The following is a 25,333-nucleotide window of genomic DNA, read 5'->3' as shown; positions in this document are numbered from 1 at the left end:
AGGAAGCACTTATGGCACCAATTCACGCTTTCACTATTAGCCCTAAATCCAACTGTTCAGGATTACTATATGCGTCTTATCTTATTTAGTTATATACAAAATACAGCGACTTTTTGGACTTAAAATTACAATACAGCAAACTTCTTGAATACTCCAAGACATTGCAACATTATAGTAGTCTATTTTCGCGCCACTAAAATGCCCATTGAAAAACTACTGTTTATTTTCGACTAACGCTGTAGCCTCTTCTAGCATTGGTATACTGTCTGCAGCTCCTTCTCTCTCAACTGCCAAACATCCTGCTGCTGCTCCCCATTTTATGGCTTCAGGGACGGATTTATTAGCCGCCAGTGCCCCTACGAAGGCGCCGAGGAAACTATCTCCAGCGCCAGTGGTATCGACCACCTTCTTCGCCATAAACGGTTTCACGAATACTGGGTCCGAACCGCAAATAGAATAGACGGTTCCGTATCCACCAAATGTAGTTACCACTGTACCCTTAAAGTCATACTTCAAATGAACCTCTTTGACAAGTCCAGTTAGGGCATCGTAGTCCGACCAGTCTGTTTCAAAAAAGTCGTCTTGTACTAAGGCTACCAACTCCGACTCATTTACCACAAGATATGAAATCTTGGAAATTATCTCTGAAGTCAATATCCCTTGCTCCATCGGCGACGGATTGTATACTATCTTAATGCCGTTATCATACGCAACTTCAATGGCACGAAGAACAACTGGTAAGGGCAGCTCATTCTGAATAACAAGATAGTCGGTAAGCCCCTGGCCATCGACCTTGAACCAGTCGAGAGTAACATCTTCAGGCTTATATGTCCCGTTGGCACCAGGATGGACAAGAATACGATTCTCGCCGTTTAACTCTAACTAAATCTCTGTTAGCAGCCGATTGCCCTGCAATACTTACCCAGATCCAACTCACCAAGATGACAGCAACACCGGATTCTCCAGGTATTTCTTCGATCAGCGAAACATCCGTGCCTGCATTAGCCAATCCAGTCTTCAGTTGCTGTCCAAATGCATCCTGGCCAACACGGCCCACCATTCGCACGCCGACAGTTTTTGGGCTACTCAGTTTCCGGACGGCGAGCGCCTGATTCGCGCCCTTACCGCCACAATGCGTTGCGAACGAGTCGCAGTGTATTGTCTCTCCTGCTCGGGGTATCCTGTGTGTGCAGACAACGAGATCATAGTTGAGTGATCCGAATATGGTAACGTGAGGCATACTGTTCGCCGGATATCTGACAACGATTTTCACTCACAACACGGCCCTGTAGCTGAGACTCACAATTGCTATCTAGCTGTTTCCAGATTTATATGATGTACATGTCTTGTCGAAACCATGTAACAAGGGCTATCGGGGTTGAAATGTCGAAAGGGGAATCTCTGGGTTAGGGTAGGTATGAGGTTCAACTGCATTATTAGACGCTTAAGCCATCTCCATTCGGGGCATCCAGCGTTAAACAGTCTCAATATCCACATCGATGATATATGGCCATGGTGTGTAGTGAACACCAAATCTAATTACCCTTCCCCGGAAGAACAACTACTGATTTATCTACAGTCGCATAACTGCCGCTGAGGTATTGCAAACATTCTATTCGTGACGTACATAAAACCCAAAAATGCAAACTATTCAAGTCATATTCTAGGAATAACGCGTATATGCACGACGTAATCTAAATGGAGCATAACCTACACCACCGTAACCGCCCGACCTGACGAGCACTGAACATTCAACATCGCTCTAAATCCGACGTCATTCTTCCTTCTTAATATGCAACTTAATCCATATCGCGTCACTCAAATTTTAGGCAAATGAGCATTTTCAAAAACGACTGCACGCATAAGAATGTGTGCAATTGCCTTACTTGGTGGAACTCTAATCGGTGCTTCCGTCGGCTCTCCAGAAATATCGAGAACATTGACCTTCCGCTCTGCAGCTGTCAACGCGTCCCTAACGATAGTGAAAGGGAACCATTGAGCATCTGAATAAGGCATTTAGCAATCTGCGTAGTGCACGCACATCATGGACCCGCTTACCTCCCAACTCAGGATCGTGCTCCAAATGAATAGCTTCTCCGTCCGGTAGTGCTTCCGCTATCGCTCCAATCATCAAACTGGCAGGATATGGCCATGGCTGACTCGCATAAATGGCAACTTTTCCAAGCTTAACACCACTTTCTTCCCACACCTCTCTTCGCACAGATTCTTCAATGCTCTCACCAGGCTCGCAGAATCCAGCCAAGCACGAATAAAAGCTAGCAGGAAAACGCTTGTTTCGACCAAGTAACAACAGATCGCCAGCAGCGTTAACAACAGCAACAATAATAGTAGGGTCTGAGCGCGGGAAAGAAATATTAGTGACAACGCCACGCGACGGACAGGGTCCTTTCGCGACGCCACGATTAGTCGGAGGGCAAACTCGTTTTGCACCACCATTCACCGACATTGTCCGAGCTCCACAACCAGCACAGAACGGGTTTCTACGATTCCAGTCCATATAAGATCGCGCTTGAGCGTAAATAGCAGCTTCAGAGTAATTGAGGACGTACTGTGTGCGTACGGTGGTGAACGGCGCTCCGGACGCCTCAACCTTGTTCTGTATGTCGGCAAGCTTCGTAGCGTTCGGTGTCGTTGGATCGGCAGGAACAGTAACATCCAAAGCGAAGTAGGCTTGACCACTGTATTTCTCATAGGTCACACCACCAGTTTTTGATTCATCGATACCCAAAAAAATTAGAATAGGATCCTCCTACAAGGCTCGTGCGATCAGTTTTGGCCCCTTACAAACAATGCACCATGACTATGAAAATGCCAGGCAAAAATACCTTAGAAGAATCCCACTCGGCGATGGTCTCTGGCTCCAGCTTTTCAAATGGGTTTCCAATCGCCTCTTTAATGTCATCATACACCAAAGTGTTCAGGAGACCTGTATCCGGGAAGATTGACGGTTCCAGACTCCGCATCGGTAGAAACCGCGTAGTAGGGTTGGTAAGAGCATCTGATAGAAAGGCATAATTTTCACGCAAGAATGACACTCGATTGAGTGGACTTCCTGCAGAAGTCACGGCCGTTAGTATTGTTGCTTATGAATGCTGTTGACTTGTTGGCCCGTTAAGGACGATACTCAAATCAATAAAATAGAAACTGCATACCGGAGAAGTAAGCATCGACGGACTCTCCGTACCTCTTTGTAAGAGGAGTAACTAGAGAATTAGTCATGGCGAATGACCATCTGACGGAATACAAACGGAGTTGGGCCCTTAAATGTGGGGTATATAATGACTTGCCTCAGTCAGCAGCTCAAACCCAAGAGTAGCGAAACCAGCTCTTTCAATACGAGCAATTACTGCGTTCAATCGCCTTGATAGGAAACAATGCAATACCAATAAGGGATTGTTTAAATATCAGCTGAGATCTCCGGTCTTTTTCACTGGGATGCTGTTGATAAGTGGCAGATTGCTCGTTTGCAGGATGATGCGCTTATTAGCGCCGAACAGATGTCGCCCGGAACAACCTTATCGACGAAGTGCATCCGCAATAGCCCTACTCGCTACTAAATGACATAATACCCTAATTTTTCTTTTCAAACAATGCCCTGTGCGGCTCAGAAGGTATCTGCCAACAACAGAGGGCAAAGTAAGCAAGCGATATGAGACTATTGGTAGCCATCGCAGCCACCGCAATTATACTTTCGCCGACTGTCAATTGTCGGCACAATATGCCAACCGTTGGTTCTTAACCTATTATTGACAGACCAGGATTTGAGGTCCGCAACTAGGCATCCGGGTATTTCGAGGAGTATACTGTCATAGTAGACAAAAGATATCTGCTGAGTATAATTTAGTCACGATCGCTCTTGTGTACTCATCCTGTCTACGCCATCTTACTCATACTCCGACGTCAACCTAACTGACGTCCCTCGGTGTTCACTACGACGTTGTCGTCCTCAACAGCGGCCACGGTATCTTCTGATACTGCGACACCGCCGAATATTTCGGGAAAATCAGCCGCAGTCATTAGCTCACTCCAAGGAACAGTGGACCGCCTTGCAACAGCGCTGACTACTGGCCCCCCTGCTCAGTTTCTGCACAGGTGCGCCTCGGACTTTACGCGACTCCGCGTGGATATTACACGCTCCCTCGCGCAGAATTCCTCTCCTAGAGGCCTTTCATACGCAGCAGTTGTGGCAGTATCCGGACTTGTTATCGGTAGTCTCATTATGCGACGATTCTTTGGATATGCTGCAGCTGAGCAGGCCCAGCCTCAAAAGCATAACAGCGATTACTCCACGTCAGATCACTATGCGGACGACTCGAAGCCGGATCATATATTAGTCAAACATGGTAAACAGTTTCTTCGAGTTGATTTTTCCAGCCCAGGAGATATTGCAAAAGGCCATGCTACGGTTGGTGATGTCCGTGCCACTGCGGCTCGATTTCTCGGACATGGCAAAGACGACATCACCCTGGTTTTTGGCGGAAAAAAGCTTTTACATGACAAAGAAAAGCTAGTGAATTTGAAGATTGCCTCTGGAGCGCGCATGCTTGCCATAGTTTCGAAGCACCGGAAGGCAAACGAAGCGGTTGGCGCTCCGCGGCAGCAGGCCAAGAAAGCGGCGGTGCCAACAGATCCTTTAGAGCGGATAGATAATGTGTTGAATGCTGCAGCTGCAGAGCTGGTGCCTAAGATAGATCAGTTTGTAACTTCCCCACCTGCGGATGCGTCTGATAAGTCGGATGAGCATCGCATTCTCTCTGAGTATGTTTCCCGGAGGTTTTGCGTAGTTGCTTTATATACTTGGCCTATTACTTGTCCTCGTTACTGACTGCATTTTCAAGATTAATTTTGCAGCGACTGTTCGCTCTTGACGAGATTGACACTCACGAAAATCCGGAAGCCCGCAGACGACGTAAGGAAGCGGTCAACAAGTTGCACGAATATCAAGCACGAGTCGACGCAGCCATGAGCACTGCGGATACATCAGAAACATCACTTAGTTCTTGTTAATTTATGAGGCGTTCTTGTTTAAAGTGTAATTTCAGTTGGTGCCCGAGTTAGAATGCAATTATCAGTTACATTGTGCATTATACATGTCTCTCTTGCCTCTGGCAATTTGGTAATATTAGTTGTATTAGACAGAATACTGCTTGATTCATTGTGTATATACAGGACCGATGGCTTACTCATACATGATTCTAAGTATCGGACTGATGGTCCTCACTAGCAGTCCGAATGCATATAATCTAGTTTTAGTACCGAGTGTCAACACCTTTTCGACTGCACTTTCAGGATCAATTTCCGTCTCCTGGTCTTTTCCATCTGCTTCTCTTTTCAGATATTCTTTTCGCAATTCGTCAAATCGTACTGGATTATCTGTCAAAACGGCATCCACTTGCAGCGCCAAGCACATTCGCATGGCTTCATCTGGATTGACTGTCCACACATAAATCGCTTTGCCTGCAGCCCGCGATTCACGTATAAGCGCGTATCCATCGGTCGAGTATAAGGACGCAAGTAGAATACTGAACCCGACCAGTGTTGGTGCCTCAAGGAATTTACGGGCATACCATATGTTCGCGCCGATATGCATCATGGGTGTCTGAGGAAGGTATTTTTCACAGTAGGGAAGAAATTTGACCTACTCTACGTGAGTAACAAGAGCATGATGTGCAATAAACTCGCAATACATACCATCCAAATTCCCAGCACAATTCGACTGTTCCAGAATATGAAGTCGTCTTTGATCTCCTTCATAGCCATGGCGATACCCTCAATAATGTCGACCTCATTATCTGCCTTAACGTCGATTACCAGCCACTTGTCGTCAAAGTTCGCATTCGACACAAACAATTCCAATACCTCTCGGAGCAGCGGCATCTTTTCATTGGGTGGACGTACTGTAAGCAGCTTGTCAAGATCTCCAATATAAGGCCGCTTCTTGATAGGACCTCCATTGCTGCCAAAGACACGTTTAGTCGAAGGGTCGTGCGATATGACTACGAAACCGTCCGAAGACATGTGCACATCTATATCATATGTTAATGCATTATTCTCGTCCCGGATATGGTGTATTGAATTGGCATGCACCTGTCTCAATTGCGTCTGCACCGTCCTCTATTGCAGCTTGTAGTGCAGACAGTGTATTCTCCGCATACTTTGCTGAATATCTATTACAAGCGTGACTTTGTTAGTCTGCATTCTCGGTAACGCATAGTCTTCTACATACCCTCTGTGTCCTACAGACAATGGGACCAGCTTTCTTGTGCCGTCAGCCGCAGCCTTTGGCTTCGCAGAAAACCGATGTTGCTCAATATCTCTTTCCGTTTCCATGAATATATGTTCCGTCCAATGTGGCAGAGAAGCCTCACTAAACCGAGTCTGGCGACCGTCAGTGATCTTTAGTCCATGCGGATGCCGTCTACTCTGTTTAAATCACTTCGATTTGAGTCTCGTCGTCAAGCAAACAGAGTGATATTATAGACTCTGGCCATATGTGATATTCCGCATCTTACTATGGTCATCAAAACCATCTGCACATCATTGCTGACTCAAATCAACGATGGTCAAGCACGTGCCTGCTATATAGAGGGTTAGTTAACGTTTACAGACATGAGAAGCCGCATATGTAGACACATCTTTTTAAGTTTCTTCGTTGTTTTGCGACTTAAATAAAACTTTAACGCGGCTGCAGCCTAAGGACGCAAATCAGCCTCGACCAACAACAACGCGGGTCCCCACTCCCACAGTGGTGTGATCGCGCCTCACAGATTTCACTCAGTGGTCACAAGCGAGTCACATCACTCGACGACAGTGTTGTCGTCATCAATCAGGGTTTTGTGACTTGGCTAATAGTGGATAGTAATTACTGTCAAAAAGAATAGTACCTGCGAGAGTGGCATTTCGAGTCTGATAGTTAGATATCCAGCTTATCAATCAGTTTAGATTGGTTAACATCTGGAGAGGAGAAGAAATGGGCGCGTCCAGTTCGAAGTTGTCGTTCAAGCAGTCCGTATTTCGGTTATTCGAGGAGCCGAATATTCCACCGACAGACCCCTTTTGGGCTCAGGTAATTATGGATTTGGTTGCTTCATATACTGCAACAGATTTGCATCGGTGTCTATTGAGCGACTGGATTGTTATAGCATACGCTAACGTTTGGTTGTAAAGTTCTGGGAGGTCCCAGAATCGGCAGATGATATATTTGCTCTTTTCTCTTCATCTGATGTACGTCGCACCCGAGATGCTGCCTTGGTGAATCTCGAACATTTACTGGTCAGTGTGATATCGCGGCTTGTCTATCTCCTTCGCCATTCTCAGATACATTATGTGCCGACCCAGCAATCGTGGCAACCAGGTGCTGACCATAGTTCGAGATCGACAGAAAGTGCAGACGACCGTGGAGAGCAACCACTGTCAGCTGCACGTGCTACCAGGGAAACATTAAACTGCATGCGGATTATAACTCGCGTAATGCCGTTTATTTACGAGAAACCGGAATTGGCAGACTGGCAGCATGACCTGTTCTGGGGTGCAGATTCGGGTGGTGGGGAGGAGTCGATACCTGGAACGGAAGAAGGCGATGATGCAGATGATCGGCCGCTAGGTGCGGCACTTATCGACACACTTACCGACTTTCTGTTCCTGCCTGGTTTTGCGATTCCTTTAGCCCAGGGTCTGCCGACTACCGTTGCATATCTCATCTGGGAAACAGGCATTGGAAGTACTACACCAATTGGCACGACAAATCAATTCGAATCTAACAAGATTGAGACACTCAAAACTATGTTAGCACTTGTTTCACAAGCAATGTACTATCCAGCATACGCCTTGCCAATCCAAGGTGTCAGGTTCACGAGTTATCTGGTGTGCAACCCCGATAAACGTGTGGTTTTGGGGATGCTATGTTCGTTGCTGAACACAACTATGAAATATAACCCTGGCTGGAGGCTGCCATATAACCATGTTGTTTTCTCTGATCCGCGGCAGTTGCTTGTCACCTATGCCCTACAGCTGCTGATAGTTCTAGCGACATACTCTGTTCCAGAAGACGAAAACCTAGCGGCGCTCGGGATCCACATTTCCGAAGAGCCTGACGGCACCGCACGCAAACACCAAAAGAATTGGTACAGATTTTATTTGGCACGCCTACACAGAATTCAGGATCTGCAATTCCTTGCGGACGGAATGTCGAGATTACTGAATCAACCTATGCAAGCCGGCGCATCGTATCTGCCGGGTAGCCAGAAGCAGGTAGAATGGGCTCCAGAGTTGGTTATGCTGTTTTGGGAATTGATAAGACACAATAGTGTAAGTTCACAAGAATTAGAATAGTTGACAAATGCTAATGAGACAGCGGTTTCGAAACTATGTAATTTCGTCGGACAGAATCCATGATTTTGTGGTTCTATTTCTTTACTACGCACACACATTTCGCCTCGATGTATCGCGCGTTGGGTTGGTCAGACTTTGTGCATATGTCCTGCAAACGATTTCTTGCGACTCTGTATTCTGTGTCCGTCTCAATAAGTCGTTTGATTCACATCATGCCTTACCATCATCGATGCGAATTTCTGGATGGGATTCGTCGTCCGCAGCTAGTGGTGGAACATATGCAGACTATCTCTTGCTGTCTATCTACAGTCTAATTACAACCAGCAAAGGGCGATTGTCAGCGCTTTACCCTTCACTTCTCGATATTCAAATAAACCTATCCCCTCACATTGTGAATATCGGGCGGCTTACGTGTACCCGCTTAATCCACCTTTTCTCATCACTCACGACTCCATCATTTGTTGTTGCCAATGAAAGCAACCACGTGTTAGCGGACAAACTGTTACTTGCGATGAACGGAATGATTTCTAATAATAACCACCAAGCGAATGCGAATCTTCTGTATACGACTATGAGAGCACGAAGACTATTTGAAGCGTTCAGAGATTTGACTTTTGAGCGGTGTTTAGAGGATGTACGACTTCAGCGACGGACAGCTGGTGTAGCGGGAGCCACGGATCGCAAGGACGACGTGGTTATAATGTTTAACGCCGATGAAGCTGCGGATATCCCGTCAGGTGCAGATGGTTTGCCGGATTATGGCGGAAACACAGGTAAAGGTAAAGGCAAGGCATCTGCCGAGAGTGACGGATCCAAGGGATCGTCGACATCGATAATACGACAATCTTCGGAGGACGGAGAGCCGTTCAAGCCGACGCAGCCATGGTTCGAGTCGTGGCATTCGAAGGTTCATTTAAATATCATATTACATCTATTAGACGTCCTACCTACGCATATACCGCGATTAAATATGGTGCCGCCATTACGTTCTGCGTCTTCGAGCGGAAGTACGTCGCCTACCCGACGAGCCCGAAATCAATCTCCGGTGCGGGACGCCGAGATTATGGCCGCATTGAGACATTTAGACGACGAAGCAGTGCTACCGGAGTCGTACGCGCGAGAATTCCATGAGCCGATCGCGTTTGAATGGACAATCGCTGCAAAAGGGTGGTACTACTCGGTCTTATGGAGTGCGATCTTTATTATGCATGAAGTTGTCGGCAGCGAGACGACATCAGGCCTTGCGTCTGTGACTGGTGTGGGAGGCGGGGCGGTAAATGGCGGGGTTAGTGCGATGGGCGTTTGGCGCGGTACGAAGGTCGTACTATTTAGAGTGCAGGAGACTAAAGCTGCAGGACCGAGTTTGCTGCGGCCTAGAGGTGCTGTTGATGCGGTGGCAAAGTCGGCGTTGGACAGATTGGGGGGCGGTCCGAATCAGACGCAGCAGTCTCCGTAATTTGCGTACAGTAATATGCACCTGCAATTGTAAATTATGAATATATGGTACGATGTGCCTTGAAATCTAATGCCAAACATTAAATATCTAATTGTGTTAATGACGCGTTTCGTCATTCCAAGTCTCACCACTGTCACGCGGATGTGCGATAAGCCACAAAATATATTTCTCTCGACTTTTGCTCGCGAAAATGCAACTCCAATTATTACTGGGGCTTTCAGGTTTTACCTAATCATTCGATCACCGGAATACAGTAATTAAATTAATTATCAACTACAGTCGCATGTCCTAGTCTGATGTTAAAAATATCAGGGGGCTCGCAGATGAATGTACCTCGCGAGTCAATTTTTAATCAATCAACTTTCGTGGTGTCCCATTGGGTTAGGGTATGCTCTATTGAGTTGCTTATCTTAATTTCTGTTAACACGTGAGCAATGTCAAAATTGTGCACGTTGTTTTTGCTGATCAGTTTAATACCTAAATCGTGGATCTTCCTCGTGTCATACGCTGCTCAACAGGCGAGCACAGGAATGAGATGTAATCTGAGCCTGATATCTGGGGGAAGCACTATTTCCGAGATTGGCATTTTTGCTTGGGCTTCCATTGCATTACTTTTAAGGATTCGAATTTTACATCACGTAACCCAAATGGAGCACGAGTTGGCCTGTCAGTCATCTGTCAATATTTGAGACAGATGGATGATGGACTGTAGCGAGATTTGTAACGTTCTAACGGCCAAGATGTAACATGACAGATAACATGATTAAGTTCCATAGAAGATTGTGATCGGCAATGCCGAGAGCTTCACCGGATATGAGGTTAGGGTCCGTGGCGGAAGATACTCAAAATTCCATGAAACCAACCACTGTCGAAAGCAGAAACAGTATATAGAGCGTTTAATAACTAATGACATCACGATGCGGTCTAAGCATAGGCGAAAGCTGGTCCAATGACTTCGAGAATTGCTGAAGGTCAGTGGCAATTAAGTATGGTGACGACTGCAACGCAGCGTTTCCTCGGCACTAAGCGGCTGACCAACTCATGACGTCACATCACAGCACTCGTGTGACATTGTCCGGTAGAAAGTTGCTCGACTCTTGACTCGACTTCGACTCCCACATTTCCTGTTCGTGCTCGCCTAATCGAAAGCTAGTAGTTGCCAGCCGTCCTTAGTCTCGGTCGACAACATTGAAGATAGGGAACAAGGGAGAAGTGCAGAGAGAGCCGAGGCTACGGGAAAGTGCGGCGCGGAAGGGTCGGAGGGACATAAGTGCATAAGCGCAGGGGTTTCTGTTCCAAGATGAGTAGTTGGCATCCCGCCACTGAACTTTGAAGACTGCCGCACTGGCTGCAAGTGCTGACACAAAAACTTACTATCGAGTGATACAAAACAAACCACTCTCGCTCCCTTTTTATCTTATCCCATCAAACCTATCATAAATATCCTCTACCTTTTTACATCACTATCACCTCCACAACAGGCAGTCATGTCTTCGTCTGCAACTGCCGATGTCAAGATTCTCGGGATCCCGCTCAACTACATCATAGCGGCTTTCCTAGCAGTGTCTCCCGTCACTTCCTATGCCGATCAAATGTTCTATGTGTGGCGGCGGAAGTCCTCTGAGGGATTCGCTCTTGACACATCCGGCCTTCTAATAGCTGTGTCGACACTCAGAATCTATTACTGGCTAGGACGGCCTCTGGAGCTTCCAATCTTTCTGCAGTCCGTTTCTATGCTCGTTGTTCAGCTTATCTATCTGAAGATGGCACTCATGTACATGCCCGCTGTCTGGCGCCGATCAAAGTCTATGGAAGATGTCTTCATTCCGTTTAAGAGGCCGATATATTTCTGGCAATGGAAGAGCGATTGGAAATTCTATCTTGTATGTTGTATTTCTGTGTGAAACTTGTGACCGTTATCGTGTCACGTGATTGCCCCTAGCGAAACACTCCACGAGTACACTTGCTTACATAGATTTTAGTGCATTGCCATCTTTATGGCCGTGATAGGCATATTTGAATTATGTTTAAGGCCATTCGACACTTGGTTTGCGATCATTGCCCGTCTGGCTGTGGCTTTGGAGGCCATTTTGCCGCTACCGCAACTGATTCTCAATTACACGCGACATTCGCTGGCTGGCTTCAGATTCACCCTTTTGTTCGCTTGGGTGTCGGGCGACTTTGTGAAGACGCTTTTCTATTACATTGATGGCCAGGAATACTATTACAAGATCGGTGGTACGTGTCAAACAGTTCTCGATTTCGGAATCCTGGCTCAATATATCTACTACTGGCGCAAGAAGAGACTCGAAGATCGCAAGGCGAAGGAATTGAATGTCGAAGTCGAGGACTTGAAGAGCGATTCGGGCGAATCGCTCTCTGACGTAGACGCTGACGAAGACGCTGCGTTGTTACCTTCTGAGACTGTCGCGACGGCGAATACTGCGCACACAACTGCGACTGCTGTTACTGCCAAGCCGTTGACTCCGGAGCAGGTTGTTTAATTTAAGAGAGTTTTTTGCACGTGTTTCGTTACGTGCAGTTAATGTTTCTACAAGGTTCATAGACGGTGTTATTAAGATACGGCGGCGGGGTTATTCGGATTGTGCTTTTTAATGTGGTACTTCGGTATGGGGTATTGTTCGGGACAGATTGCTTTGGTTTTTCCAGGTTAGGTGGGTTTAGACGCTGGGGTTATTTTTTCCGCTTTTTTATTATTGTCACGCCATGTTATGACCTTGTTACGATCCGTTTATTGACCCTCCTCATCCACCTCTTAATTACTGTTCTATTTATATATTGATTGTACATAGTGCCCAGGAATGCTAATGAGGTTCCTTTTTTTTTTTGCGGTACTGTTCTTAGATTGGGCTTAGTTTATAGAGATTTTAATCGATGGGAGCAGATTGCGGGATTCGTTATGATTTATTGTGGATGTTAAGATTTATAGTGGGATATGGAATACATTGCTCTTATGGATTCTTTATGATTAGTAATAGTGCAGTTTAGTTTAACATTGCTAGTGAGACGAGGCAGAAGCATACTAGCTAGTCGTCTACCGTCCCTACGGGACTTTTATCGTTTTGAAGTATTGCCGTTTTAAACAGATGTACGGCGCGTACGCGACATAACTATCAATGTATTACAAATCTAACCTAATCTAATTACCAAACCAACACCCAAAATAATTAAGTTGATATAAATACAACAATAAAAAAATCTAAAGCTTCTCGGTCTCAACGTCGAGATGTTTCTTCTCACTAACAATATCCCCACTTCCATCTGCACTGACACTTTCAATAATATCAGTCTCGCCACCATACGCAGTAGTCCAGATATCTCCCGAAATCGTCTCCGGGACGAAAGTTTCCTGGGGCGGGAAGACTAAGTTGAGCGAGACGTAAACAAAGACAGCGACGTTGAAGCCGTAGAGATAGTTGAGGTCCCAGAGGTGCACGATGCCGCCTTTCAATCCCAGCGACGGCGAGACGCTGTTTGCGAGACCGGGCAAGTTCGGACCGAGCGAGACCATGAACGCGACGAGTGCGCGCCAGTTCAAGCCGTGCCAGTACTGATATCTGCCATGCGGGTCATACAGGGCGGGCACATCGACTTTGCGACGCTTGACCAACCAGTAGTCTGAGGCGAGAACGCCAGCTACGGGTGCGAGAAAAATTGCGAGGCCAGCCATAAAAGTCAGAAGCGAGGACGCGGAGCTAATAATCTTCCAGGGCTGCATGATCCAGCCGCCGATTATGGTGACTATTATGGCGCCTCGGCGAATGTTGATATACTTCGGGAAGAGCGAAGTTAAATCGTTGGCAGCTGTGATGACATTCGCAGATAAGTTACTATGACGATCGAGTTAGTGATTTGTACCAGCCAGGGGGTTCTCTATGCTGACTTACGTTCCGATCTGGCCGACAACCCACGAGAAGCCCACAAAGAAGCGAGCAGTGCGGCCTTTAGGACCAGTCCACATTGACGCGAGAACTGAAGGATCCCAGATATATTCGCCGTAGATGACCTTGCCGGCGGACGTAGCGATGATAGCCATGACCGCAAGGAAAGTGCTGATGACTGGAAGGAAGAGACCTTGCCAATACTGGCCTTTCTTTCCATGCATGTATCTGGTAAAATCAGGAATATTGGTCGCCATGGTAGCCCAGCCACCGGCAGATGACATCATGCACGTCATGATCAGCCACGCCCTCTGGGATCCACGGACAGCTGGTTCCTGTGCCCAGATGTCGCCGCTCGAAGACGCGTATTTGACCATACCTGCGGCGACGCCAATGGAACTCGCCATGACAACGACAGCCTTGAAGATGAAGAACCAACGGAGCTTGTGCGGCGGGATCAGGAGAATCGGGAATTGAATGCACCAGAACAGCACGTGCGATGCTAACTGTTGGGTGGTCACGCCCATGCTCGCGGGAATGTGGTTCGGGATATTGAGGTAAGACGGCCAGATTGCGGAGATACAATTTGTGAGCGCGAACGAGCCCGAAAAGGTCTGGATGGAGTGCCAGAAGATCGCGGTCACGAAGCGAATAACGACGGCGAACTTTGCAAAATTGAACCCGAAGCTAGAGCGCGCAGCGACGGGGTACGGTACGTGGAGGTTCGCGCCAATGGCACCATTGAACATCATGGGAATGGCGACAATCATCATGCCGACGCAGTTGCATAGAATGGCCTCTCTCCAGGTCAGCCCAACCGAAATGATGGACGAGGGAGCTTCCCAGCCCTGCATATTGAGTGCATCCGAGAACCAGAACCCGAGAATTGTGAACGCCGTCCAAGTTCGACGCTCTGGTGGAGTGACATCGTTGTCCTTGTTCGTCCAGGTATCCGACGGAGCAAAGGACGATGACTGCTTTGGCAGGACCCAGGCAGAGCGAGAGGTAGCCTTTCTCTTCATGTCAGCGCCAAGGCGGTCGAATCGGCTGCGAAGCGTCATTGAGTCGAGACAGCGATGAGCACACAGCAAATTTAGACAGTACTCAGAGACAGGAAGGGGCAGCGTACGCGAGCTTTAAACGTCGGCAAAGACAGGTGGGAGCGTTTCACTTGACACGAATTCACCGTCGGCGGCATAAGTAGATGACAGGCGATAGCGATAACGGCCTCTGCAAACAACGCAAGAGTCATTGCGCTTAGGGCGAAATCAATTTTGGACGAAGTATCGTGAGCCGATAACAAGCACCTGATTCGGAACATGGCATACGGCGCAATGGGGAACGGGGAGGTCCGACGATAACCTTGCAACTAGCGTTGAAAATTTCCATACCACTCATCCGCACAATTGAGAATCATAGGACAACTGACATTGTCCCAACGGCAGTAAGCTTAAGCATACAAGTAGACGGCACTGGCCTACGGGCAAGACGACACAAATAAGAAATTGCAGTACCTAACCGTGAGGCACGCACCATAAGACTACGATCAGGTTGTCCTGGAATCTGACAGGTTACTAGTAAGTAAGCATACATTAGATTGTTACCCGACTTTAAGCAATAATAGGTACTCACAATACTAATCTCTGTTTTACTGTAACTATATTGTTCTTAATCTTCAAAGCCACAATGCCCGCGGCGACGGCCAGTGCCTTCAAGGCGTCATCTACAGGCCGTTGAGGCGTTTTTCAGGCTGATGACAAGCATTTACCCGCGCAATTTGTACTTTCACCAATATACTATTATTCTCACTTTCTGCTATTGGATGTTTTCAAAACCATAGGATTCGACAGCTCGTTCCGTTCGTTCCAGGAATCTTATCCGGCCATTACGGCGCCGCACTGCAAAAAAGTATCTGACGCATTTGGCAATCAGCGCCGGCGGATTTCCTAATCTGGATAATCGAGTAATAAGGTTGTGGCTGTGCTTTCTTGGCTCTTGCGCAGGGTTTTGCTTGCATATTTATTTGAGCTTGTTTCTCGGAGTTCACCGGGCGGAGAGTGGAACTACATTTAATCATTGATTATGGATGCCCCACTTGTAATGGATGCATCTATCTGCCTTACTCCTTTGATCCGATTATCCAATTAGATATTGAACTATCATACCCATCGAAAGTACTCAGACCGACGCCGTCTCTGAAAAATGATATGTTATTAGAAGATAGTGAGCAACAGTGGGTTCCTACGGCTACCATCTTGTTGCCTGCAAACGACGTAATCTCATGCTCTTTTCCTCCGACTTCTCGTAATGCGCCAGCAATAGGCAACCTTGCGCCTGCGCACTGGCATATCATATTGTACCTCAATTTGGAAATTATATTCCACGTGAATATCTATGTGACAAGATCGCAAACCCATACAACAATTTAACTACCATAACCAAATAAATCAATATAATACATCACTTCTCAGCCAACGCCTCCAAAATCTTAAGAGCCTGTAACAACCCAGCCTCATCCTGTTTCCGACCCACAAGTTGCAATCCGACAGGAAATCCCTGATACGCCTTCGCTCGGTTCTCAGGGAACAAGGCCTCCAGCCGATGCTCTGCCTGCGTGATAGGCGACGAGAACTCGAACTTGTAGTCCTTCTTGTTCGAATCAATCGTTTCAACGGGGAAAATGGCAGCGGGGTAATCGAGCGTGTTCCATGCCAGAATTACAGTATTGCTCGTCAACGGTTCCTTCGGTCGCGGAAGCTGTGGTTGCGCGGGAAGAAGTATCACGTCAACTGGTTTGCCGTCCTTCGTTTTGGCTGCAGTGTCGAGCCAGTATTGTAGCCACTCATGCTGCATCTTCGCACGCTTATGACTGAGCGCCCAAAATTGAATGAGGTCGATAGGCTCACATGGGTACAATCCGCCGTCCACGACAGCATCCGTGAGAGGCTCACCCGACTTCGTACAGATCTTTTGCAAGAACTCACCGCCGTCGGCTTTGAAGAACGCAGTCGCGAGGTCGGCTAGTTCGTCGCCGTGTAGGAGTTCCATGTCGATGAGCTCATGGCCGGCCCCAGAGACTTTGTCGATGAAAGACGAGTAGATGGACGTAATTGGTTCGTAGGTCTTGACGCCACGAATAACGCCGATGCGCAAGACGCGCCCAAGTGGTTCCGGATCGACCCACGGAAGGCGAGCACACGACGGGTCGACAAGCCATGGCTCAGCCTTTGCGATCGAGCGGACAATGAGCTCGAGGTCGCGCGCGGACGTAGTAACCGGACCGTCGACGCAGAGAACACCGGTGACGTCCTCTCCGTCAGGCCAGTAGCCCTTGATATTGTGGTACGGAAGACGGCCGGACGAAGGCTTGATGCCGAACGAGCCGTTGCAGTACGCCGGCACACGAATCGAGCCACCAATGTCGGTCGCCATACCAATCAGCGAGCCACGGAAGGCAACTATCGCGCCAGCGCCGCCAGAGGAGCCGGCAGCAGTGATGTGCTTTGAGTATGCGTTGCGAGTGGGACCGATTAAGTTGTTTTCTGTGTCAAGGACCATCATAGACTGCGGGACGTTCGTCTTGACGTACATGATGGCGCCGAGATTCTCCATGACGTCCACAATCGCGGACGAGGCTGGCTCAGGCTTGTTAACGTAGGCGGGCATGCCAATGGTTGAGTCGATGCCTTTCAAGTTGTACGAATCCTTGATCGAGATTGGAAGGCCGTGAAGCGGACCGACAGGCTTGCCGGTCTTGACGAAGTATTCGTCCTGCTTCTTCGCGACTTCATATGCCCGTTCAAAGAATAGTTCTGTGCAGCAGTTAATCGCCTGATGCGCGAGCGCGGCCCTCTAAACATTATTAGCTTTTTGCGTCTCAACTGATCTCGGAACCGAATCGACTGACTTTGCAGAACGCAACCGTGACCTCCAGCGACGTGTAGACGCCTTTGTGCACCTGCTCTAGCAAGCCGACGGCATCGTAGTTACTCGTGATCTCGACCTCTTTATCAGTTAGGACACCGCAAGATTCGGCAAATTTGGTCAAGTTGTCGACATCGGTCGGGATCTCGACACGCCAATCGGTCGGGATAGCGTCGATAAGCGCCTTTTTCTTCTCGGCCGAAATTGCGATATATGTCGGTTCTGAAGTCATTGTGGTTCTAGTGGAATATAACAACACTTGTGAACGAGCTCGAGTGGTGTGGGGCCCAGGACAGGGCTTTTAGGGGAGTAGTGTGGGCAAGTCGGCGCCAACAAGGTTTTCGGAGTCTTATCTGGGAGTCAACTTGCGATAACTTTCACGGACTATGCCACAACAGATCCTGCATCCATTCATGACGACGCAGCGACTCCCAACTATCGTAACTTAGTGGTAGGCATTATTCGCAGCTTGCAACCTATGCAATCTTCGTAGCGCGATTTCACATTGACACTGACCCGGCGCGCGTCGAGGCCGCAGGAGGCCGGTTTCCAAGCTTGCTGCGTTTGGTACAAGCATGATTTTCAAGCCACGTACTTACACTTTCGTATGACAGACGCCTTTGTAAATCCGGATTTTTGCAGTTTAACGTTTGATGAAGCTTTGGTAAGCCCGCTGGTGTGTAGACTTGAAAGCTGGGTCGCCGACGGGGTCAAAGGCAGCCCTTAGCCCTCGCACGACGAATTAGACTATCGCAAACAGCTGGAACATGATTTAAAGTTACATTTTACATTCTTGAAAATTGACGATATTGGAGTACTTTGCATACTATACGTTACTGTTTCCATGTTGTAAATTGAAGTCATAGGCTGGCGGATCAAGAGGGAAGCAGCCTGATTTACGGGGCCCGAATACCGGGTCACATGATAGGGTAAGGGTATACAAAGCTTGATTGCCCGTCGGCGATTTGAGCGACCTATCGATAAGACGTTATCGGGGCTCCGGGCGACGGAGCCTCCGCGAACGGCGCCAGTCACCCCCTGCCCTGATACTGGCTCGCTGGTCTCCGGAATGTTGAACTGTGATACCATTACCGAATCTCGGAACATTCAATGCTTTCAGAACAAAATAAAATAAAACCATAAGTTGAATCCTAAACGTGGAGACCGTAACTTGTTTGGGTGAAGACGAGTCGAAGTGGATCTGATACGTTGTCGCGACAATCCTGACCAAAAATCACGCCGATACAAGTGGACATATCCCAGCATTGCGAATCCTATATTATTCTTCTTCTACCACTCTACTTTACCACTTCACGCCGGCATTCAACATCCATTTGGACAAAATGACTGTGACAACTCCCCTCACCATTTCCACCGCGCGTCCCGCGCCATTCCCGCTCCCGGCGGGCCGCACAGCATTGATCATCATCGACATGCAGCGCGACTTCGTCCTGCCGTCCGGCTACGGCGCAGTACAATGCCCATCCCCCGAAATTTTTGCACAAGTCGCGAACCTCATCCACCCGTGTCTCGACGCACTTCGCGCCGCCCGCCATCTCGGCATGACGGTCGTTCACACTCGGGAAGGACATGTGCCCGATCTCTCGGACTGCCCGCCAACGAAGCTCGACAGACAACTTCATGCTAACAAGCGACATATACTGTGCATTGGAGATGAGGGCCCTATGGGCAGATTACTTGTCCGTGGCTCGTACGGGCATGATATAGTCGATGAGCTCAAGCCGAGACGGGATGAAGTAGTACTGGATAAACCTGGCAAGGGTTCATTCTATAATACCGATCTTCACGAGATCCTGGTGTCCAGGGGAATCACCCATCTATTGTTCTGCGGCGTCACCGCTGAGTATGTTCTCTTCCCCTTATGTATCACTGTTGAGGCTAATTGGTAGATGCTGCGTTGCTACGACTTTCCGAGAAGCTAATGACCATGGATTCGAATGCTGCGTGTTGACTGATTGCACCGGTGGTTTCAACGGCACTATTGTTTCTGCCACTATGGACATGTTCTGTGCGTACGATGGTCTCCTCGGCTACGCTTCTACTTCCAAGGCCGTCGTGTCCATCGCCGCGGCCCATTCCGCTGACACTCTCGCTCAACTCGAGCCGCCTCTTGCGGCGTCGCCCTTGTCGCTGAATCCGCTGCACGCATCGTACGTCTCCGAAGCAAAGTCTGTGACCGACGTCATCACCAATATCTACGAATCCTTGGACGAGTCTATCTTCGGCTCGCTCACACCCCGCGAGAGCGCACTTGCTCAGGCAGCCAAGTTAGATGCAGAAAAGACCGTCGATATCGACGGCACCCGCGATCTGCCACTCTTCCACGGCGTTCCGTTTGCGAGCACACCAGAATTCACCCCATCTGCGACGATCCTCTCCCAAATCACATCCGAAGGCGGCATCTACCTCGGAACTGTAGTGTCTCCCTACGCACTGCTTACCGCAAACCATACAACTTACGTCCTCACCACAGTCGACCTCAGTCCAAGCCTCCCATCGACCGTGTCAGCTTACATGACGACAAAAGGCTCTGTTTCCACAACAGGAATTACACTCCCATCCCCCTCAACCTCAACAATCACGATCCTCGCTCTCTCCGTCCTCGACGCAAGATCCCTCTGGGCAACGCTCCTCAGACTGCCAAATACGGCCCCGGAAGCTCTTTTCCAGCATTTCAGAGATCGCCCGATCATCTCCGTCGATTACCGTGGTTTTGAAGTAGGTGGCATCCGATATGCCGTTGCGTCTCCTTCCAACGCCACATTCGGTAAGAAAGTTGATGAGATTTTCAACAAGAATGGAATGCTTCCCGGCCGCAAAGTCCCAGGCGAGACAGCATGCTCGGCGCTGTCTACCGCTGCTAAATTGGCATCCTCGCCTGAATCAGTCATGATGCTCGAAAAGAACCCCACGAGCTCCATCTCCGCTCTCGACACCATCAAAAACATTCAGGCTCTCGAGTCCGCAAAAGCTGCTTTCACAAAAGCTTTCGAATCAGGTATCGATAGTCCCGACGTGTTGGTGGCACCTTTGTCTAGCGAGATCATGAGTGGCATTTTGGCGCTAGGTGTCTGTGGTGTGGTTGCGCACGGCGATGTAGTGTTCGTTGGTGCCAAGGGTGTTGACGCCCGGATTTTAGATGCCGGCGTGTTGGCGCAGATGTGAAATCGAATGTCGAAATGACGCATTACGAGTAGAGTTCAATGGCGAATTACCTTTATTATTATTTTATTAATATGATCAAGTGCCATGACTTGGATACAAAATAATCTAATAACCAAAACTTATGAATGATAATATACACAACGCCAATAACACAGCCTTGCCAAAAAAGGTACACAATATTAAACTATTATTTATAGATTCACAACATTATCCCACCATCAAAATTATTTAAATGTAAATTTAACAATAAACACAAACTTTTAGGTTACATCCAATCGACCTCTATGTCCTTCATCATCACCTCCACCAGCTGTACCAATGGTACTTCCGGATCTTGATTCACCGCCTCCACTCAAACTCCCGTTACTGTTAGACGGAACTCCGTTTACATTCCCATCACTATTCATCCTCGTCGGTGTACCTCCATCATTTGTAGACAGGCCATGTGCAGCGCCAGGAATCTCCCTTAGCTGTGCATTCGACGTTTCCATCCACGGATGACTCAACATCCGCATATTAAAGAATTCCAGATTATCAAGCTCGTCGACGCCGGTGCTCGCGTGCTGGTTAATCACATGCGAACGACCATCTGTCGCAAGGGACGTGAAAAATATGTCGTCCTCGCTCATCGGCGCGTTGGCGTGAGTGAGATATCCTTGCGGAGATAAACCCCGCGGTGGCAATGGTTGCAGTATCTGCGCGGATAAATGCGGCGGATGCAACACTGGGCCATGCGACGTCGGTGGAATCACCGGGTTATCGGCAAACTGCTGGTGCTCACTTGTCCCAAAGATCGAGGACATTTCATGACCGCGTGAAATATGTAGTTGCTGTTGCTGTTGTTGTCGTTGCATATGCAGCTGCTGTTGTAATTGCTGGAGATGCTGCAGCGGGTGCTGCATATGTGGCGCGGGCGGCACAGGAGGTATCACCGGCTGCATTGAGATAGGGAGTTGCTGTAGCTGTTGTTGCTGTAGCTGTTGCTGCTGTTGCTGCTGCTGCTGCTGCAAAGGAATCGTCTGATATTGCGGTGGCTGCGTCTGCTGCGATATTTGGCTCGATTGCTGCCTGGAACTTCCTCTCTTGCTCAGCTCACTCTTAAGTAAGTACTTGCACTCCTCCACCCACAAAATCGCATGCTGCAAGAACTCCGCGCCTCGGACATTGACTTTCAAGGTCCACTGAAATTCGGCTAGTTTTTCGCTACATGCGGTCCGCTCGAGGTCTGTGCTGGCTGTCAACATCAGGATGACCCCAAAGGTCGCGATGATGGCGAAATTGTTTTTGGATGCAGCATACCAGAATGTCTGGATATGCTGCGGCTTCAAGTTATTTGCAAACTCCACGGCAGACACGAACTCAGCAAACGCCGATCGATAGACTAGTCCGTATATTTCGTTCATAGCCGGAGACTGATTACGATCGACCTTTGACAATGCCGTCAGAATCGGTCTGAAAAGAGCAATTTGTGCAGCATGATAACCCAGATGCAAATTGCCACTGGCGGAAAGCTCGCCAAGCGTAATGTTCTCCATTCGCAAGCAGTCTGGAAGTTTCTCCAACCAGTCCTTCAGTCGAATCTGCAGTGGCCGCGCTTTTGCCAGAAGCCGCTTTATACGAAACACATCCCCGTTATAGTCGTCTTTCTCGGCCTTGATATCACCTCCGTTGGCCGGAGCTGCTGATGTCGCTGGCGTGTCAGCGGCAAATAAATCAGTCATGCTTCGCGCCGAGTGGAATTCGTCCATAATGTCAGACAAGATCTGCGTAAGATTAACAAGCTGCATGAACATTATCTTGCCAGTCTCGCGGTTTACGCTGCCGTTGTTATCGCTACTATGGGCAATAATAGGATCGTCGCCACCGAAACCGTCTTCGTCATCTCCATTTCCTCCGTGGGCATTACCACCACTTGCAAGCAGTAAATCGTCGTCGTCAGGGAAATTCTCGTCTTCGAGGTCCGTGACCGTCCAATTGATCTTGTGAATATGTGAAGGTCGACCGAACGTTAGCGCCATCCACTTGTCCTGGATAAATAAACCCCACGCCAAACGCTTCCGTACTCCACGCTCCCATTCTGGAATAGCCCAGTTGGTTGGATCCATGTGTAATCCAACCTCTTGCGCGACAGCGACAACTTCACTGAGCATCGCCCATGAATGGCTTGGCCGAGTGACTTGGTTGCGAAAAGTCTGATGCTGTAATAATAGAATGCCTGCCTGTACTGTTGACAGCGTTGGCCGATCGATTTCGCGATATAAATTAATCTGCGCTAGAGCTTCCAGTGAAGACTGCGGCGGGCGCGGGAATGGCACGAGATCAGGATCATAGGTCCACCAATTGATCGCAAATACGTATAACCCAGCAAGAAGAGATGGCGAAAGCTCGGATGGATTGCGGTAATATTTTTCCAAGAACTCTTCTTTGTGCAAAATTGGAAGGGATGGATGGACCTGATCAAATTAGCACCAGTCGTCACTCAACGCAAGACGGATAGACCTACTATTCTGAAATATAACCCAACCAACTGTCTTCCAAACTTGCCAATAATATCTTGAATCTTTCTCACTTCAACCAGATTACCGCCAATCGTGTCATCCCTGCCTGAAGGGTTCGGAAATCCAGTTCTGAAAAGGTCCTCGCTCTCAAAAACCACGAATGATACTTGGCCATTGGGATGTGGTCCACTAATGCCGTCGTTTTGCACACGTCGAATCTGCCGCTTTGTTTGAAAATCCGGGCCCACTGCCGGTAAAGACGCTCGATCGCGCGAATCGAAGCCGTAGTGGTTCATCAGAACGGGATCATGCTCTGCCGAAGTACCGATATAGGAAATGTACCGGCGACATTGCAGACCCAACGTATTTCTGAGAAGAGTGTGAGGAAGGAAATCATAGTCTGGGAACGGTGAATCTGGAGTAGCTACCACCGCGCCGGCAGCAGAAGCTGGTGGAGTTGAATTTGTATCTGAATTGGTCACTGCCGAAGCACTGGCCTTGCGGGATGTAGTTCTACAAAAATTTAGCATTGTAAATAATAATTTGAAGTCGATAGGTACTAACCTGCTCGCACGTGTGCGCTTGGTAGCTGTAACCTCTCCGTTTTCCTTCTTTTCCTGCTGAATATTGAGAGTCAAAACTCCGGACATGGACTGCAGCGTCGGTACGGGCGGCGAACTGGTCGCAGTAACATTCACAGAACTAATTTCGCTTGTCACGGGAGGAGCCACGTCGGGAAATGCGCTAATTGCACCTTTGTCCTTTGTATCCTTTTCGTCCTTGTCCTTCGGATCTTTGTCTTTCAAATCCTTCGCATCCTTCTCTTTCGTGGCGGCTGTAGCAGCAGCAGCCGCGTCCTTAGCCGCCAAATCATTGCTATTCCGTCTTTGCCTCTTTCTAGGCGCCGGATTCTCGCTGAAGATGCATTCGTAGTTGTGAAAACGACACAAGAAGCAGACCGAGTCGTTTTCAGAAAAGACGCATCTGCTCTTCCGACGGCGGCATGAATCGCAGGGTCTGTCAGGGCGCTTGAGACCGGTCTTGCTGTGTGTGGTTTGCACTACAAACATTGCTATCCTAGGTGATGCCGCGTTTCCGCCCAGCGTATCAATGTGCCGATGTGTTGAAGGTGACGGCAACGTAAGAACGAATTTTAAGACCTATCCTCTTCGGCCCAACAACCCCCCGTGACACCCTACCCCCCAGAACGCAGAGAAATATCCGAGAATGCACGCGGATGCAGACTCTAGAGCAGTAACTGACGGCGTGTGGAAGGACGCGTGGCGAAAGACGAAGGACAACAATAATACTCTGGTAATGTAAATAGAATACTTGAAAAAGACAGGGCGGAGAGGGGGGTGAGTAACCGTCGGAGTTAAGGTTTTGGCGTCGCGTTGAGTGGATTCCAGGCCCAACGCCAGCCGATGCATTTATGCGGGTAACCGTCACCTGTCATTCATGACCTTTAAGCCACAGGTTAAGCTTGATAATCTAGAGTGAACATTGGAAAATTCTTGGAAAATACAATAAAATAAGTTTTACAATCAGACACCACAATGAAAACTGAAGACTAACGGTCCGAGGGATGGTTTGCTGCTAATTGAATGAGTAGCATCCGGGTTATGTGAGGCTTCGCATAAGGTATGTCGGGTGCCAGCTATTCAAAGCATTCAACTGTTGGCGGCGAGGTAAGGAGCAGGTGCAGCTAATCCCCCAACTCGCATCGTAGTCGCATATTCTGAATTCGATAGTATTTGGAATAATTTTGAGAGAGCGCAAAGTGCGAGCAAAGATTTATACATGTGGGCCCTCGCTTCACTGATACGACTCAATTAATAAGGGGTCAGAGCCGAGAGATGTCAGGGTGCGGGTTACCAGGTGGCTGCAGCGAAGGCGTCACGTCCTTTCGTGAAGCAATGTTTATTTTTCCGTTAACTTAAGTATATGTTGATTCAGTCGCAAGGTGCTTGTACTGACAAAACAGCTTCTGTGTACTCAATTCCGAAGAAGACCTG

The 25,333-nt window shown here is 48.4% G+C and overlaps 10 protein-coding genes across 10 annotated transcripts; 4 read left to right on the top strand and 6 right to left on the bottom strand.

Moving 5' to 3' along the window:
* Positions 1-2: 2 nt before the first annotated feature.
* Positions 3-1,394, bottom strand: V1513DRAFT_445262 (Ribokinase-like protein). Its single transcript, XM_066898083.1, has 2 exons — positions 938-1,394; positions 3-882 (listed from the first exon to the last, which is right to left on the bottom strand). Exons 1-2 carry the CDS (start codon positions 1,238-1,240, stop codon positions 214-216), a joined length of 972 nt encoding a protein of 323 aa, XP_066753336.1. The 5' UTR covers positions 1,241-1,394; the 3' UTR covers positions 3-213.
* Positions 1,395-1,543: 149 nt separating this feature from the next.
* On the bottom strand, positions 1,544-3,649 carry V1513DRAFT_445260 (NUDIX hydrolase domain-like protein). Its single transcript, XM_066898082.1, has 4 exons — positions 3,174-3,649; positions 2,847-3,073; positions 2,059-2,770; positions 1,544-2,003 (listed from the first exon to the last, which is right to left on the bottom strand). The coding sequence occupies exons 1-4, from the start codon at positions 3,238-3,240 to the stop codon at positions 1,819-1,821; spliced, it is 1,191 nt and encodes a 396-aa protein (XP_066753335.1). The 5' UTR covers positions 3,241-3,649; the 3' UTR covers positions 1,544-1,818.
* Positions 3,612-5,342, top strand: V1513DRAFT_485025 (BAG domain-containing protein; the record flags this gene model as incomplete). Its single annotated transcript, XM_066900460.1, has 4 exons — positions 3,612-3,657; positions 3,775-3,807; positions 3,975-4,779; positions 4,860-5,342. 4 exons carry the CDS (start codon positions 3,612-3,614, stop codon positions 5,026-5,028), a joined length of 1,053 nt encoding a protein of 350 aa, XP_066753334.1. The 3' UTR covers positions 5,029-5,342.
* On the bottom strand, positions 5,103-6,541 carry V1513DRAFT_400228 (PLC-like phosphodiesterase). Its single transcript, XM_066895480.1, has 4 exons — positions 6,248-6,541; positions 6,109-6,188; positions 5,713-6,047; positions 5,103-5,659 (listed from the first exon to the last, which is right to left on the bottom strand). Exons 1-4 carry the CDS (start codon positions 6,349-6,351, stop codon positions 5,201-5,203), a joined length of 978 nt encoding a protein of 325 aa, XP_066753333.1. The 5' UTR covers positions 6,352-6,541; the 3' UTR covers positions 5,103-5,200.
* Positions 6,542-6,879: 338 nt separating this feature from the next.
* V1513DRAFT_445252 (high-temperature-induced dauer-formation protein-domain-containing protein) lies at positions 6,880-9,977 on the top strand. Its single transcript, XM_066898081.1, has 3 exons — positions 6,880-7,087; positions 7,189-8,328; positions 8,375-9,977. The coding sequence occupies exons 1-3, from the start codon at positions 6,992-6,994 to the stop codon at positions 9,806-9,808; spliced, it is 2,670 nt and encodes an 889-aa protein (XP_066753332.1). The 5' UTR covers positions 6,880-6,991; the 3' UTR covers positions 9,809-9,977.
* A 1,318-nt stretch (positions 9,978-11,295) lies between these two features.
* V1513DRAFT_431706 (uncharacterized protein) lies at positions 11,296-12,312 on the top strand (the record flags this gene model as incomplete). The annotated part of the gene is made up of 2 exons (XM_066896387.1): positions 11,296-11,691; positions 11,791-12,312. The coding sequence occupies 2 exons, from the start codon at positions 11,296-11,298 to the stop codon at positions 12,310-12,312; spliced, it is 918 nt and encodes a 305-aa protein (XP_066753331.1).
* Positions 12,313-12,670: 358 nt separating this feature from the next.
* On the bottom strand, positions 12,671-14,947 carry V1513DRAFT_72728 (permease for cytosine/purines, uracil, thiamine, allantoin-domain-containing protein). The gene is made up of 2 exons (XM_066900594.1): positions 13,717-14,947; positions 12,671-13,659 (listed from the first exon to the last, which is right to left on the bottom strand). Exons 1-2 carry the CDS (start codon positions 14,769-14,771, stop codon positions 13,029-13,031), a joined length of 1,686 nt encoding a protein of 561 aa, XP_066753330.1. The 5' UTR covers positions 14,772-14,947; the 3' UTR covers positions 12,671-13,028.
* Positions 14,948-15,807: 860 nt separating this feature from the next.
* On the bottom strand, positions 15,808-17,986 carry V1513DRAFT_415128 (amidase signature domain-containing protein). Its single transcript, XM_066895805.1, has 2 exons — positions 17,618-17,986; positions 15,808-17,562 (listed from the first exon to the last, which is right to left on the bottom strand). Exons 1-2 carry the CDS (start codon positions 17,864-17,866, stop codon positions 16,171-16,173), a joined length of 1,641 nt encoding a protein of 546 aa, XP_066753329.1. The 5' UTR covers positions 17,867-17,986; the 3' UTR covers positions 15,808-16,170.
* Positions 17,987-18,691: 705 nt separating this feature from the next.
* V1513DRAFT_445241 (Isochorismatase-like protein) lies at positions 18,692-20,924 on the top strand. The gene is made up of 2 exons (XM_066898080.1): positions 18,692-19,498; positions 19,545-20,924. The coding sequence occupies exons 1-2, from the start codon at positions 18,978-18,980 to the stop codon at positions 20,818-20,820; spliced, it is 1,797 nt and encodes a 598-aa protein (XP_066753328.1). The 5' UTR covers positions 18,692-18,977; the 3' UTR covers positions 20,821-20,924.
* On the bottom strand, positions 20,861-24,634 carry V1513DRAFT_445240 (fungal-specific transcription factor domain-containing protein). Its single transcript, XM_066898079.1, has 3 exons — positions 23,883-24,634; positions 23,324-23,831; positions 20,861-23,273 (listed from the first exon to the last, which is right to left on the bottom strand). Exons 1-3 carry the CDS (start codon positions 24,386-24,388, stop codon positions 21,081-21,083), a joined length of 3,207 nt encoding a protein of 1,068 aa, XP_066753327.1. The 5' UTR covers positions 24,389-24,634; the 3' UTR covers positions 20,861-21,080.
* Positions 24,635-25,333: the final 699 nt, after the last annotated feature.

Source organism: Lipomyces chichibuensis (genome assembly GCF_038497645.1).
Source record: "Lipomyces chichibuensis strain CBS 12929 unplaced genomic scaffold V1513scaffold_17, whole genome shotgun sequence".
NCBI lineage: Eukaryota > Fungi > Ascomycota > Lipomycetes > Lipomycetales > Lipomycetaceae > Lipomyces > Lipomyces chichibuensis.
The sequence above is the reverse complement of the archived record's forward strand: the minus strand, read 5'-3'. Positions and strand labels throughout refer to the sequence as shown.